This window comes from Tachysurus fulvidraco, chromosome 23, assembly GCF_022655615.1.
Source record: "Tachysurus fulvidraco isolate hzauxx_2018 chromosome 23, HZAU_PFXX_2.0, whole genome shotgun sequence".
Taxonomy (NCBI): Eukaryota; Metazoa; Chordata; class Actinopteri; order Siluriformes; family Bagridae; genus Tachysurus; species Tachysurus fulvidraco.
Window position 1 is genome coordinate 15,473,685 of NC_062540.1, and position 13,229 is coordinate 15,486,913.

A 13,229-nucleotide genomic window follows, 5' to 3' on the forward strand; every position below is an offset into this window, starting at 1 on the left:
AAGAAAATTGTTTATAGGGGCTATAACGTAATTGAAAACAGGAACAAACTCAAAACTCACTGTTTTCTCCTATACACTGATTATTCTTCTTTAGGTTTTTTCCCTAACATATTGACAGATTTATTCTCATATTAGATTTTTTTTTACTTTTTATTTTTATTTATTTATTTATTTTTAAATGGCTGTTATTCCTTGAAGTGTATTATAACATTTATTACAGCTGTGCTGGCAAACCACAATCAGGATATGAAAACCTGAAGCTTTTTCCTCAATGCTTTTTTGTGGGCCAAGGCTAAATTTGTGAAATATTTACCCTGGCATGTGGTATTTAATGGCCGTGTGTCTTTGTCTCCTCAGAGAGGCTTTGTTGGCAGAGATGGGTGTTGCGATCCGGGAGGACGGGGGAACATTGGGGGTCTTCTCTCCTAAAAAGGTACAACATCTGTGAAGTTCTAGAGGCCATCATCAACCTTCTGTTGTAGCTGCACTCTCAACCTGTGCATTAATCACCTTTTGGTTTGCTTGTCTTAATTAATATACTGATATAGAAACAAGACTTCGATCAGTTTCCTTTTGTTTGATTTCCTCTTGTTTGTTTTTTTTTTCATTTAATTTTGCTTACCTTGTGTTGTGGATTTATTAGTTTGATCATGACAGACCATCTTCCTTATCAGTTGAGGATTTTAGTGTTTTTTCATCTAACCAGGTTTGTATAAGCGTTATGAGTAGTTTCCTTCATTAGGTAGTAAAAAAAAAAACCTACCTAAATCCCATCATTAGATTTCTGGCTTGTGCGATTAAAAAACAAACACGCAATAAAGATAATTTTTCAGAAGAAATAGCATCTGCTTTGTGGCAGACGGCTGGATGATGGCGCTTTCTATTGATTCCTTAGTAAAAAAACAAAACAAGAAAACAGAAACATTAATAACTCTAATGTATTTTTTCAATACAATCCCGTTATAAATTGGATGTCTAATGCTAATGAGGTGAAGGGGAGAAGGATTTAAACAGCATATTCAAACACTTGCACAATAATATGATGATCTCTAGGGCCTGGATTCATAAAGAACATAAGTGTGATCACAGAGAGCTCCTGATTTCTAGCTAGGAATTTTAGCTTAAGGGACCAAACTCCGAGCAACTCAGAGCAAGGATATACAAAATCTTTTGTCTTGCACAAATGTCATACTGCCAATTTCTATCATTTCTGATGCTATGGCATTTCAGTGCTGTTTCAGAGATATTGTCGTATCTCTAAATGCCATAGTGGAATAAAAACAAACAAACAAACAAACAAAAAAAAAAATATATATATATATATAAAATCTGGCATTTCTGCGCTGTACCTGAGATGTTATCTCTAATACAATTGATAACAAAAATAATCCCTGCACAAGCTAATCTGTATCATCTTATTAACTCACTATCATTATTAAATATTGTCTGCAATTCATTTCTTCTCCCTCTTCAACTTTGGCTATTTTCTCCTCTGGTAAAGAAACTTTTAATCCTCTTAAACGTCCTCCTTAGCTTTTTGAAGGTTTACGATGCTTTATAAATAACTTTTATCTTTACTAGGATTTACTAGGACATTTCATTTTAAGTGGAAACAAGAATTATGTTTCTAGGAGAAACTCTTTACAGAATTTTTATGAATACGGGCCCTGATTTCTAATCTTAAATCATGCCACGATTTATCCGGTCTGGAAATATAATCAGAAGAAACATTACTCAATATTAGGGATATGCAATGTTCTTATTATTAATAATATTTATATTATTATTAGTAGTAGGTTTAATTATAGTATCTCACAAGCCTCTTTGATTCAATAAAGATCTTTTTTTTCCACTCTGTGTATTACGTGTGCATACAGTATATTCAGCAATAGAGCCAAGTTATTACTGACAAATAATGGGTAGATGTGGTAAACATTTATTAAAGCGTTTTAAGAGGGTAAAACTCATTCGTTCATTATTCTGAGATAACTGTAAATTAACTGCAATTACAATTCATTTCTACAGCAATCTGACCAAACATGAGCCTGGTCTCGATTGTTCCCCAAGAAAACTTTAGAAAAATTTTGTATAGTGATCTGTGATCTCACAATGAACTGTGAAAATCACTCGAGAACATCACAACCAGCTCTAGTCACGATTAGCGCCACTGTGTCGTGCAGATCCTGACAGGAAAATAGGGACAGACTCCATGTGTTTCAGTCAGCTGCGCTCAAAATCGCCCAGTAAGCTTAATACATAGCCTATAGACGTCGTCAACGTAGTCCCTCTCTTCCCCTCTCTGTGACTTCTGTCATTAACGTGTGATCTTAAACTACTTGATTTTACTCCATTTTTGTTTTTGACTCTTTGATTTTTTTTTTCTATTGCCTCCCTTAACCTGGTCGATCCTGCCAAATAGCTTTATGCGGAAAAGCCTTGTGATCTCTATGCTGACTTTAATGGGGTGTTTTCCCCAAAAAAGGTTGGTGGTTAAAATGTAGACTCGTGATTATGCCGTTGATGCTAAATAGAAAGTATAATCCTGATTCTTTTTGGCTTTTAATGAAAGTAAAGCTGATTTTGTACAGCACTAGTATTTGTCCTGTGCGTTTGTCTTCGGTAGATGTATTAAATAGTTTTGCTCTCTCCACAGACCCCTCACCTGGTTAACCTGAACGAGGATCCTCTCATGTCAGAATGCCTGCTGTACTACATCAAAGACGGAGTTACGAGGTATAAAACTCTCACTTTGCTCCTTAGCTGTCTAAGCATTTTCACAATGATGCGTGCTCTCTCTCTCCTCCCTCGTAGTTAAACTAGCTTCATGTTGGAGTCACCAGATTTCGGTGTCTCGGAGACGTATTTAATATTTGTCCTTTAGACTTCAACATATATTTATAATTCGTTATAACTGTTCTTATACTTCTTTGTATATCGGTAATGATTCCTTGTGAAATGTTTGTTTATAATAATAATAACGCATCCTAAAGCTCTAATACCAGGCTATAAATAATTCAATGATATATTAAAAAAAAAAAAAAAAAACACAACAAAACACATGATTCTTGAAGTTTTGGAAATAAATTCTCTTTTCTTTGGATATATCATTGTTTTTGTGTTCAATTTTTATTTATCTGTTTGTTTATTTCTTTGTTTGTTTGTTTATCTATCTATCTATCTATCTATCTATCTATCTATCTATCTATCTATCTATCTATCTATCTATCTATCTATCTATCTATCTATCTATCTATTTACTTCATTTATCAAGTTAGTAGTATCCTAATTTATTTCTCTAACAGGAACATTTCTAACATTTCATTTCCTTAAAGTGCTACGGGATTCCATTTTAAATAATGTATATGTATAAATATTTTATTTTTTTTTAGTAAATATTAGAAATGCTTCATAATTAATCACAAGTCATAGCTTATGTGTCATTATAATGCATCGTGATACTTCATACATAATGACACTTAATAGGGCAGAGTTTATAAACAATGCTTACAGGAATTATTACCAGCTCTCACTGAATTATATAAACAGTTATAGTGATGTATAGATATGGGCTTCATAGGAAATTTATATTTTCTTTCTTTTCTCTTGTTGTTGTTTTTTTTTAAACATACTACACTGACAATGTGGAGCTTAAGCCGCTGTTTCCAGGTCAGTGGTGCAGCTACATGTCTCTGTAGGCCAGCTGGTGAGTAATTTGTGCCTTTATGTTGACAGGGTGGGCCAGGCCGATGCCGAGAGAAGGCAGGATATCGTTCTTAGCGGAGCGCACATCAGAGAGGAACATTGCATCTTTCGCAGCGAGCGGAATGCCAACGGACATGGTGAGTTAGAGAACCACTCGGCTACATTATTGCAGAGACTCGCTTTAAAAGGAAACCGTTTGTCCATTACTCACTACGGCTAAAGCATATGATTTCAATCACATAAGTTACAGATGCAGTAGATTTTTTTTTTTTAAGTATTCATTTAATGTTTATTCGTTTAATGCAGTGATTGTATTGCTGGTACCGTGTGAAGGCTCCGAGACGTATGTGAACGGCAAGCGTGTGATTGACGCTGTGCAACTGCGCTCAGGTGAGTCTTAAAGCCTCCAGTCACTCCGCAGTGCTGAGCTGTACTTTAAAAGCTTCTGTATGGAGTTAGCAAAGAATAAAGCACAATGGGGCATTCAGTTATAGGAAAATAATGCACATTGAGGTGGTGGAATTAACACTCTGATATTCATTATTTTTCTATAATGGCACGTTAAGACACCTTTCATGATAAATCAATGTTAAGTTAATTTAACCCTGTTAAAAACAAACCCTTGTTTCCTTGTTTGTTTGTTTTTAAGTCCACTCACATTACACTCACCTTACATCATCTACACTGATCATTAAAGTTCTCCATAGACTTTCTCCTGCTTATCTATTTGAGCTCTTTTATCCTTACATCCCAACACAGACTCTCAGGTCCAGCTCACCGTACCACCTTTCCACTTCACCATCATGGGTGGTAGATCAATTGTCATCAAACCTGAACTCCAATATAGAATATAGAAATGATTGTATATGAATTGTTGTAAATCTGTCTGAATGTGGAGGTTTTACGAGAACTAAGATGACTGAAGTATCAGGAAGCTTACAGCTTGGACACGCTATAGTCTAAAGTCAAGTATACTGATGTGTGCATGCAAAGGACACACGTGACACAGGTGTTTCCTTTCACGTCTCTTAGGTAATCGTATCATCATGGGGAAGAACCACGTGTTCCGCTTTAACCACCCTGAGCAGGCACGAGCCGAAAGGGAGAAGACACCGACAGCCGAGACGCCTGTGGAGCCTGTGGACTGGACTTTTGCCCAGAGAGAACTTCTGGAGAAGCAGGGCATCGATATGAAGCAGGAGATGGAGAAGAGGTACTGCAGTGCCATTTGGTCATATTGACTTTAGGACAGAACTCGTAGCACAGATCCTGATAAGACTATATTAGATATATAACATCTAAAATGAAACAGAAACGCTTGCTCATGCTTGTGTCCTGATGTTATGATACTTAGGCTGACCGAGATGGAGATCCTTTATAAAAAGGAGAAAGAAGAGGCTGATCAGCTTCTTGAGCAACAGAGACTGGTAAGACTGATTCTGTATACTCTCAGACTGAGATGCACCAATAAAGATTAAGATTGAACCTGGAATTAAATCAAAGTTTAACCTGTTAATCTGGTTAGATATTTGCTATATACTTGGAGTTTAGATAATAAGAATTGCCATTTGCGCTGGTTTTAGCTTTCAAATTACAGCATAGATGCAAACTTTTCACATTAGCATAGCATTAGCATAGATCAACTTTGGCTCCATTCATTTAAGTTTAGCTTGAATTTCAAGTTAGGCTTCATTTTATCTTAATTCTAAGATTCTGATTTAATTTCTAAAATGGCGTATTTTACAAAAGCGATTTGTTTTTCAAAGCGAAGTCTGTAGCTTCTTTGCTAGTTTACAATATAGATAATGATTTTATTGTTTACTGTTTAAAGACTGAGGAATCAATTAAAATAAATCCAATGTATGAGCTGTAATAGGTGACGAAGATATTAGCCCACTGATTGGTTTAACCGTAAAACTTGGATTAACATCTATATATATATATATTTTTATAGCTCTTAACTTTGCTTCATATGATCTTTAATGGTGCAATAAATCTTTGTATTATATTATTTTTGGTATTCATTTTGGAAGCTTTTTTTTTCTATTTAAAATATTGCTTGCTTTGTCCTATACTGAGCGGAGACTTTGAAATAACAGTGTGCCTTTTTTGAGGGGAGAGATGTGACATTCTGTATTGGTCACTTAGAGTTAGATTTTATGTTGCTAATGTTAGGAAATGAATAAAAACGAACCCCCCCCAAGTCTCCTTCGTGCCCTGATGAAGTCCAACCAGCACTAATTCTGCACTCTGAGCTCTGACACTTCGAGACTTTTGTGTGTGTGTGAGTGTGTGTGTGTGAGAAACCCTTTTTCCCAGTTGCATGGCTGAACCTCTTTGCATGGAAATGAAATCCATTCTGACTGAATATCATAAAGAGGTGGAAATTACATTTATCCACCCTATTCCTGACATAGATATGTATCACGTAATATAGCAAGATAAACGTTTTTCTTTTTTTCCCTTAAGTTTCTCATTAGAATTCTTTTTGTAGATTTGAAGAACTGAATCTTGCAAAAAAGCATCAGCAGAAGAAAAAAAAAGGATTTGAATTAATTGAATAAAAAAAACTGGTTTATTCGCCCCTATATTTGACCACAGCGGTTTTGTAAACAAATTACAAAATGATGCCTTTGGTTTATTTCAGTTTCGTCTAAACGATGTATATCTTGTGCTTTTATATTCTGTTGCTGCCTTTGCATGGTCTTTTTTTAGTAGCATGATCTCTTTAACAGTACAGTTTCATTTCCAAGGTGTGCATAGAGCCTGACATTTAGTGGTTGTTGTCAAGCAGTGTTGTTAAGCTGGTCAACAATCTGTTGGCTTTTGTTTTGCTCCAATAGATTTCTGTTTGTTTTGTTCGAGTTTGCTGGCTCTTCAATGCAGTTGCTGATGTCGCCAATGCATTGTTATAATAACCCAAGATTTCTGCTGTAGTTGATGAAGGCTAGTGACAATGTGGTTTCTCATTGAGTTTACACACGTGTCTGATCGAACACAAAGGGCATGTGCTTGAACACATTTATCTGTGCTGGGGTCTTAATCAATGATGACAAGCTCTCCAATGCTCTGGTGATCTCATCAAAAACAGTCACACCAACACAACATGGTACTCAGACAACACACATTGCACTCATATCCCCATTTCAATTACGCAATCACCCGTCTGTCTTCTGTTAGCATCTATGCTATCTGGCTACGATTTGTCCTGCACTCTGCATACTTGGAAAAAAAAAATGAGAAACTGCATTTTCTCTCGACTAACTTCTTAACTGTAGTGGATGAAATCGATGCTTTTAACTTCCTTCCAGCCTGTCCTTCCTCTCTCTTTCTCTCTTTACTGACCCGTAATAAACACGCAAGAGTCTTCTAACCCACTGCTAGAGCTGTATCAACTCCAAAATCTCCATCAAGGACTTCAAATGAGGGAAATGCTCCAAAAAAAAAATCAACTGGCTTTTTTTCTGCATGCCTCTGAAACATGTTTCTGGTGCAGATTTCGAGTGCACAGAATGAAGAGGAGACGAGCAGTCTGTTAAAAAGTATAAACAGTCAACCAGAGTGACATCTATCCCCTTTTTGTTGACATCTTGATCATATCATATGATTACATTTAATACTGATATGCAACTTGGGAACTCTGTGTAAGCTTTAAGTTATGAAGCCTTTAAAATTGTTAAGATTCCTCACAGGAATACAGTCCTTCACTTTGATAATCTTCCATAATTACCAAACCTTTGGTATTTGAATGCCATTTAGGAATTCCGGTTCATCTACATCAGGTAATTAAAGATTTTGATATAACCAGTAAGTCAATAAGGCTTTTTTTATTATTATTATTATTATTTATTAAACCTGATCTAGCTGTTTTTGCAATGTATTAAACCCCCTTTCATCGAATTTGACAAATAGCAAAGTTCCCATTTTGCAGATCATCACTCGTATCCATTCCTTACAGAAAACGTTTCTTTTCATTTGAATTCCTCATTTTAATTTCTCCGTTTTGTCCGCCACTTTTTTGGTTTTGTTTCCTGTTTTGTTCTTTAAAGGACGGAGACTCTGATAGTGGCGATGACTCTGATATAAGGTCATGTGAGGAGAGCTGGAGACTCATCACCTCTCTGCGGGAGAAGCTGCCTCCCAGCAAACTCCAAACCATAGTCAAAAAGTGTGGTTTACCCAGCAGTGGCAAAATAAGGGAACCTATTAAAATGTATCAGATCCCCCAGCGCCGTCGCATCAGCAAGGATTCCAAGTGGGTGACCATCTCTGATTTGAAAATCCAAGCGGTCAAGGAAATCTGCTATGAGGTTGCTCTGAACGATTTCCGCCACAGCCGTCAGGAGATTGAGGCATTGGCGATTGTGAAGATGAAAGAGCTGTGTGCAACCTACAACAAGAAAGACCCCAACGAGCGAGACTCCTGGCGAGCAGTCGCTCGGGACGTCTGGGACACGGTGGGAGTTGGGGACGAGAGAATCGAAGACGTCATCACGAACGGGCGGGGTGTGAACGATATGGATGAACTGAAGGTTCACATAGATAAGCTGGAAGATATCTTGCATGAAGTGAAGAAGCAGAACAACATGAAAGATGAAGAGATCCGAACCCTAAGGAACAAGATGTTGAAAATGGAGAAGGTGCTGCCTTTAATCTCTGCTGAAGGTCAACAGACAACTGAAACCAATGGAGCCATGAGGCCTCGCAGTTCCAGTGAAAGCAAGCCTCCGTCCGAAGACAAAGGTGAAAACGAGCAAGGTGATGATCAAGACAAGGTATTGGGTGACGATCCCTCGTTCCAACGTGGGCGCATGCGCTGGATGCGACAGGATCAGACACGGCTGAAGAACCTCCAGCAGCAAGAGATCTCCAAGCAGCTTCGCAGGCAGAGTGGCCCACATCGCTTCATCCCACCTGAAGACCGCAAGCTGCGCTTTCCTTTCAAAAGCAACCCTAAGCATCGCAACTCTTGGAGCCCTGGCACACACATCATCATCACAGAAGAACAGGTGATTGAGCTAAAGGTTCCCAAAGAGGCAGTGCAGGAAGAAGATGTGAACGAAGAGGTAGAAAAACCCAAGGAACCGACTCCTTCCACCCATGCACACCCACCTCTTCCCAGTCCATTAGTGCAGGGCAGAAGTAAAGACCTGGAGCAAGGCTTAAGCCAAAGACATAACCAAGGCCACAGGAACCAGCAGCCTCATGAAAGAGGACGTAGCAACTCCTTTAACAGTAGCCAGCGTGCCTGTGGTTCAATGGAATCCCTGCACTTCAGGGACAGAAAGCAGCAAATAGCCCCACAGCAGGCATTTTACCACCCGCGCTACAACCAAAGCCAGCCTCATGCCTACCTTCATCCACATCATCTTCATCAGCAGCAGCAGATTCAGCAGCAGTTCCATCATCCCTGGCACTACAACATGGATGGCAGCTACAGCTACCACCAGCAATACACTCACAACCACCAGCATCACCACAACAGCTTTCAGACACCACCCCGCATGCGCCGACAATTGTCAGCCCCTAATTTGAAGGCGGGGCGGGAAACCACAGTGTGAATAGGAGCGTGTCTTCTTTTTGTGTACAGAGACAAATAGCACTATCTTTGCCACACCACAGACTTACAGAGACAACACACAGCATTGGACAGCTTGTCCTCATTGAATCAAACGGCTTAAGGTTTTTTTTTTGTGCGTGTTTTTTTTGCAGTTGAGCATTATTTTACTCAGTGGTTGGTCTAAAATACTTCAATTGATCGATTTAATATAGAATCCCCTGATGAAATTCTGGAAGTGTTCCTACACTTGTTTAAAATGGTGTAACTACACCAGGAAATCTTCTGAGCCATTTAAAGTATTTACGAAGACGTTTCCCATGTATTTCACTGGTTAGCCAAATTTTTTATTGTTTAGTCAAGCATTAATTATTAAATAAGGAATTTTTTAGGGGAAAAATAATCGTCACCAGGTAGAAGTATACCAGATATTTTTTAAATTTGCTCAGTTTAAATAAAATGACCTCTTGACATTTAGCTGAATAGGAATTTAACTTCTGCTGCTTTTTCACAACATATTTTAAACCATGAATAACCACTACTCTGCTATCAAAACAGACCTATGGTGGTCGTTACTTGAATTTCCTTTTAGTAGCACTACTTTTATCATTCATCCTCCATATTTGTGTCAAAAAAATATGCAACTGATATGTTTAAAGAATGCTGGAATATATGGAATACTGTTTGAATGTGTTTGAACTCGATCTCCAGAAACGCAGCTAATACCCGGTTTTTCAATTTCAAGGAAATTTACAGATGAAATCTATTACGGCTAATCGTGCTTTTTTTTTTTTTAACTGAAGAATGAATTTAAATGTACTGTAGGTTCAAAAAGCCCTGACGTTTTCAAGAAAAGGGTTGAAGTTGTTCTTAAAGGGTGTTTTGAAACAATGAAAAAAGAAGTGCCTCAGCAATTTGCCGTATAATTTGTATTAGTTTTCGCCTATTAACTATTATGGAAATCATATTTTTATGATTTCTCGACATGTGGATTGATGTTTAATCACACAAAATGTGCATGTATTGGTGCCTATTTTGTTTACCGTGACTTTTTCTTGTTGCATATATTAGCAATCGATGCAAGTCTTTTGGTAAAGTTTTCTGCAAATTTTAGCATTTGTTTTTGTTTTGTTTTTTAAGAAAAAAATTACCTTTTCTCTTCATGCTTTGCTTCTGTTGTTCCTCTTGACTGTATGCAACACTCTGATCTTCAGTGTAAGGTGGGTATGTGGTCTGGAGCACTAGAAGGGATGTGGGGTTTGAGCTGTCGAGTTCCCACAGGGACCGAAATGCTGTTCTAGAGCGATCGGCTGTTCTCGGCTGTGCATAGAAACAGGATCCTGCTTCACAAGAGCACTCAAGGGTTCAGCCCAACTCTAGCTACAACCTCTGCATCTACATTCTGGTAGCCCGAATGTGTCCTCTCAACCATGAAACGCAGACAGGGGTGTCTTCCTGGACTGTTGCCATGGTTTCCTGCGGCTTGTTTTAAACATCCAAAGGAGAAAAAGAGCAATAGTAAATCAGTCTATGCATATCTTTTGAGGATACTTTAAAAAGACAAATCAGAATGGATAATGTTTTAATATGATAAGTCAGAGATTGTTGTAGTCTTGCTCTTTTAATTAAACCTGTCTCAAATAATACAACTTACAAGTAGCACAACATTTACTCAAATCCCCCTGTCACTGCATAGCTTTCATTTGAAGTTTCAATGAGAATGATCTCGTTTATGAACACACCATCTTTTACTTTAACTCTCATGCTACTGTGTTGTCTTGTCTGAATATAATGTAATGTAATGAATTTTGCTTTCGTTATAAAGCACACATACTGCTTGTGAGCAGAGCACTATACAGCTTGAATTTTTCTGTGTACCAGTAAAAAAAAAAAAGGCCTTATTTCTATGTCAGTTTCAGCAATATTAAGGATTTTGTGTTGACCTTCTCACACCGACTAAACTGCAAGTGGAGATACAAGAAGAGTAAACTCAACTAAAATGCTCTTCCTTAACTGCCTTCCAGTGTAGATCAAAATATGCAACAGGCAATGCCTGAAATTTGCAGTAGCATGTGTGTCACTTGTCAGGGAGACAGTGATATTGTGGGGTTATTTTTATTTTTAATTTTTTTGAATGACTATCACTCCGGTAAGGAATAAACGGTGCTGTCTGCAACTCCAGCTATCACAAACAGCACAGAGGATAATTCATAAACATGACATGAAATGGACAATGTATATTGTTTGTTAAAAAAAAAAAGTTTGTCAGTCGAAAAGACCTGTCAGTTTGTCTGACCTGTGTTCCTTTATACGCAGTGGTTATATGCAAGTGCCTCCAAATGGCCAATGTAACACGACATGTTGCTTTTTTTTTTGTCTTGAATCAGCATTTTGTGCAACTTTGGTGTTTACATGATTTTGCTGGTTGATTTGGGATAGCCATGTCACACTGTAGTCGATACTGAATGTCAAATAAAAAAAAAAAGGAAAAAAAGGTCTGAATGCGGTTTCCACGGACAGTCTTGAACATACTTTCTGATCTTTTAAATATCACGATCGTTGATTTTATTTCTCACATACTGACTCATCATATATTTGCTTCCCACTGAGTCCATTGAAGGAAAAAAAGATTGTTTCTCTACTAACAAATAATCCGTAAAATAACGTCATTAGTAGTGTATGGTGATTATATCCAGCATTCTTCGTTAATTTAGAACTGATGAAACTTGTGCCACTATGTAGCTGGAACATAAAATAGATTTAATATCAAATTTAATACCAAAATGACTGAACACATTTCATTCAAACTAGTATGAAAAACAAATAGTATCTGCCTTTAATTAACCTTTAATTGTTTGCCTCCACTTGGTGTTTTGTTTGGAATCTCATTTTTATCCAGCTTACAGTATATCAGTGGTTTATCCTCATGCTTTAGAAGAGTGTAAGAGAAGAAACTGTTACTCCTTACCCTTAAAGGTAGGATCTCCGTTGTTTGAAAGCCAATGTCGACATTTGAAATCACCAAAACAAACACGCCCCTAACCCAAATGGGTCCCACCCCTGTATTGATAGCTCCGCCCACACATACATACGTACCCCAGGCAACTAATGGAAAGAAATGTGTCTATCATAGCAGAAGGGAAGAACAATACGATTGCAGATAAACAAACAAGCAAAAATGACACACAAGCATAATCATGCAAAGGATGGCATATATTAGTTCTGTGTAACAAAGCAAAACCAATGTTTCTCACCTATCGAGAAGGAAAAAAGCGCCTCAGCGTCTTAAATAAAGTTTACAGCATATTCACAAATTGGAGTTTCCCGAGTCAATAACTCCTGAGCTAAATGCTGTTACTACACAAAACGCGGTTGTAGGTTGTGTTATTTTTTGTAGTAACAGCGTTTAGCTCAGGAGTTATTGACTCGGGAAAATCCAATCTGTGAATATGTGGCCAACTTCCTGCTCCTTCAGTTCTCTCCAGCGCTGGAAAGCTGATCCTATATTAACACGTCCTGCTTCTTGCCTTATCGTAAGCCTTTCTTTGTTTTTATCCTCCATGTCAATGTTAAAACCGCTTTCTGCTAAAGTCACACATGAGCACTGAACACTCTCTCTGCCCATATTCACAAGCCCCGCCCCTTTCTCCTCCTTGGCTACAGGTTTATTTTGATTTTTGTTTTGTTTGTTGTCCCGACTCAGTTTTCTGAAGCATTTCTCAAACAACAGAGACCCCACCTTTAAATACACATATGCACTTTTCTCTACCTAATATAAAGGTATATAAAGTTTTGGAATCTAGGTTTCTAGTAAAAAAGTATTACTCAAGTAAAGGAGAAAAGAGGTGTGTGTGTGTGAGAGAGAGAGAGAGAGAGAATCTGCATGCGATTAAAGCTTTCCTCTGTTCTCTGAGTAGCGTAGCAAATGCGATGAGCTCATTGGCAATAGCTTCATGTGTGATGAATCATG

At 37.7% G+C, this 13,229-nt stretch overlaps 1 protein-coding gene across 9 annotated transcripts in view; it reads left to right on the forward strand.

Moving 5' to 3' along the window:
* Positions 1-13,229, forward strand: part of kif1b (kinesin family member 1B) — a 77,033-nt gene that overhangs the window by 39,647 nt on the left and 24,157 nt on the right. For 7 of the 9 annotated variants that reach the window (XM_047807291.1, XM_047807293.1, XM_027170541.2 and 4 more), the window contains 6 exons: positions 358-433; positions 2,654-2,733; positions 3,733-3,839; positions 4,009-4,092; positions 4,735-4,915; positions 5,057-5,129. In XM_047807291.1, the coding sequence (XP_047663247.1) occupies positions 358-433; positions 2,654-2,733; positions 3,733-3,839; positions 4,009-4,092; positions 4,735-4,915; positions 5,057-5,129 (601 nt within the window). Of the gene's footprint in view, positions 1-357; positions 434-2,419; positions 2,483-2,653; positions 2,734-3,732; positions 3,840-4,008; positions 4,093-4,734; positions 4,916-5,056; positions 5,130-7,751; positions 11,249-13,229 lie in introns of those variants that run through there. The other 2 variants (XM_027170548.2, XM_047807290.1) reach the window with 2 other exon arrangements.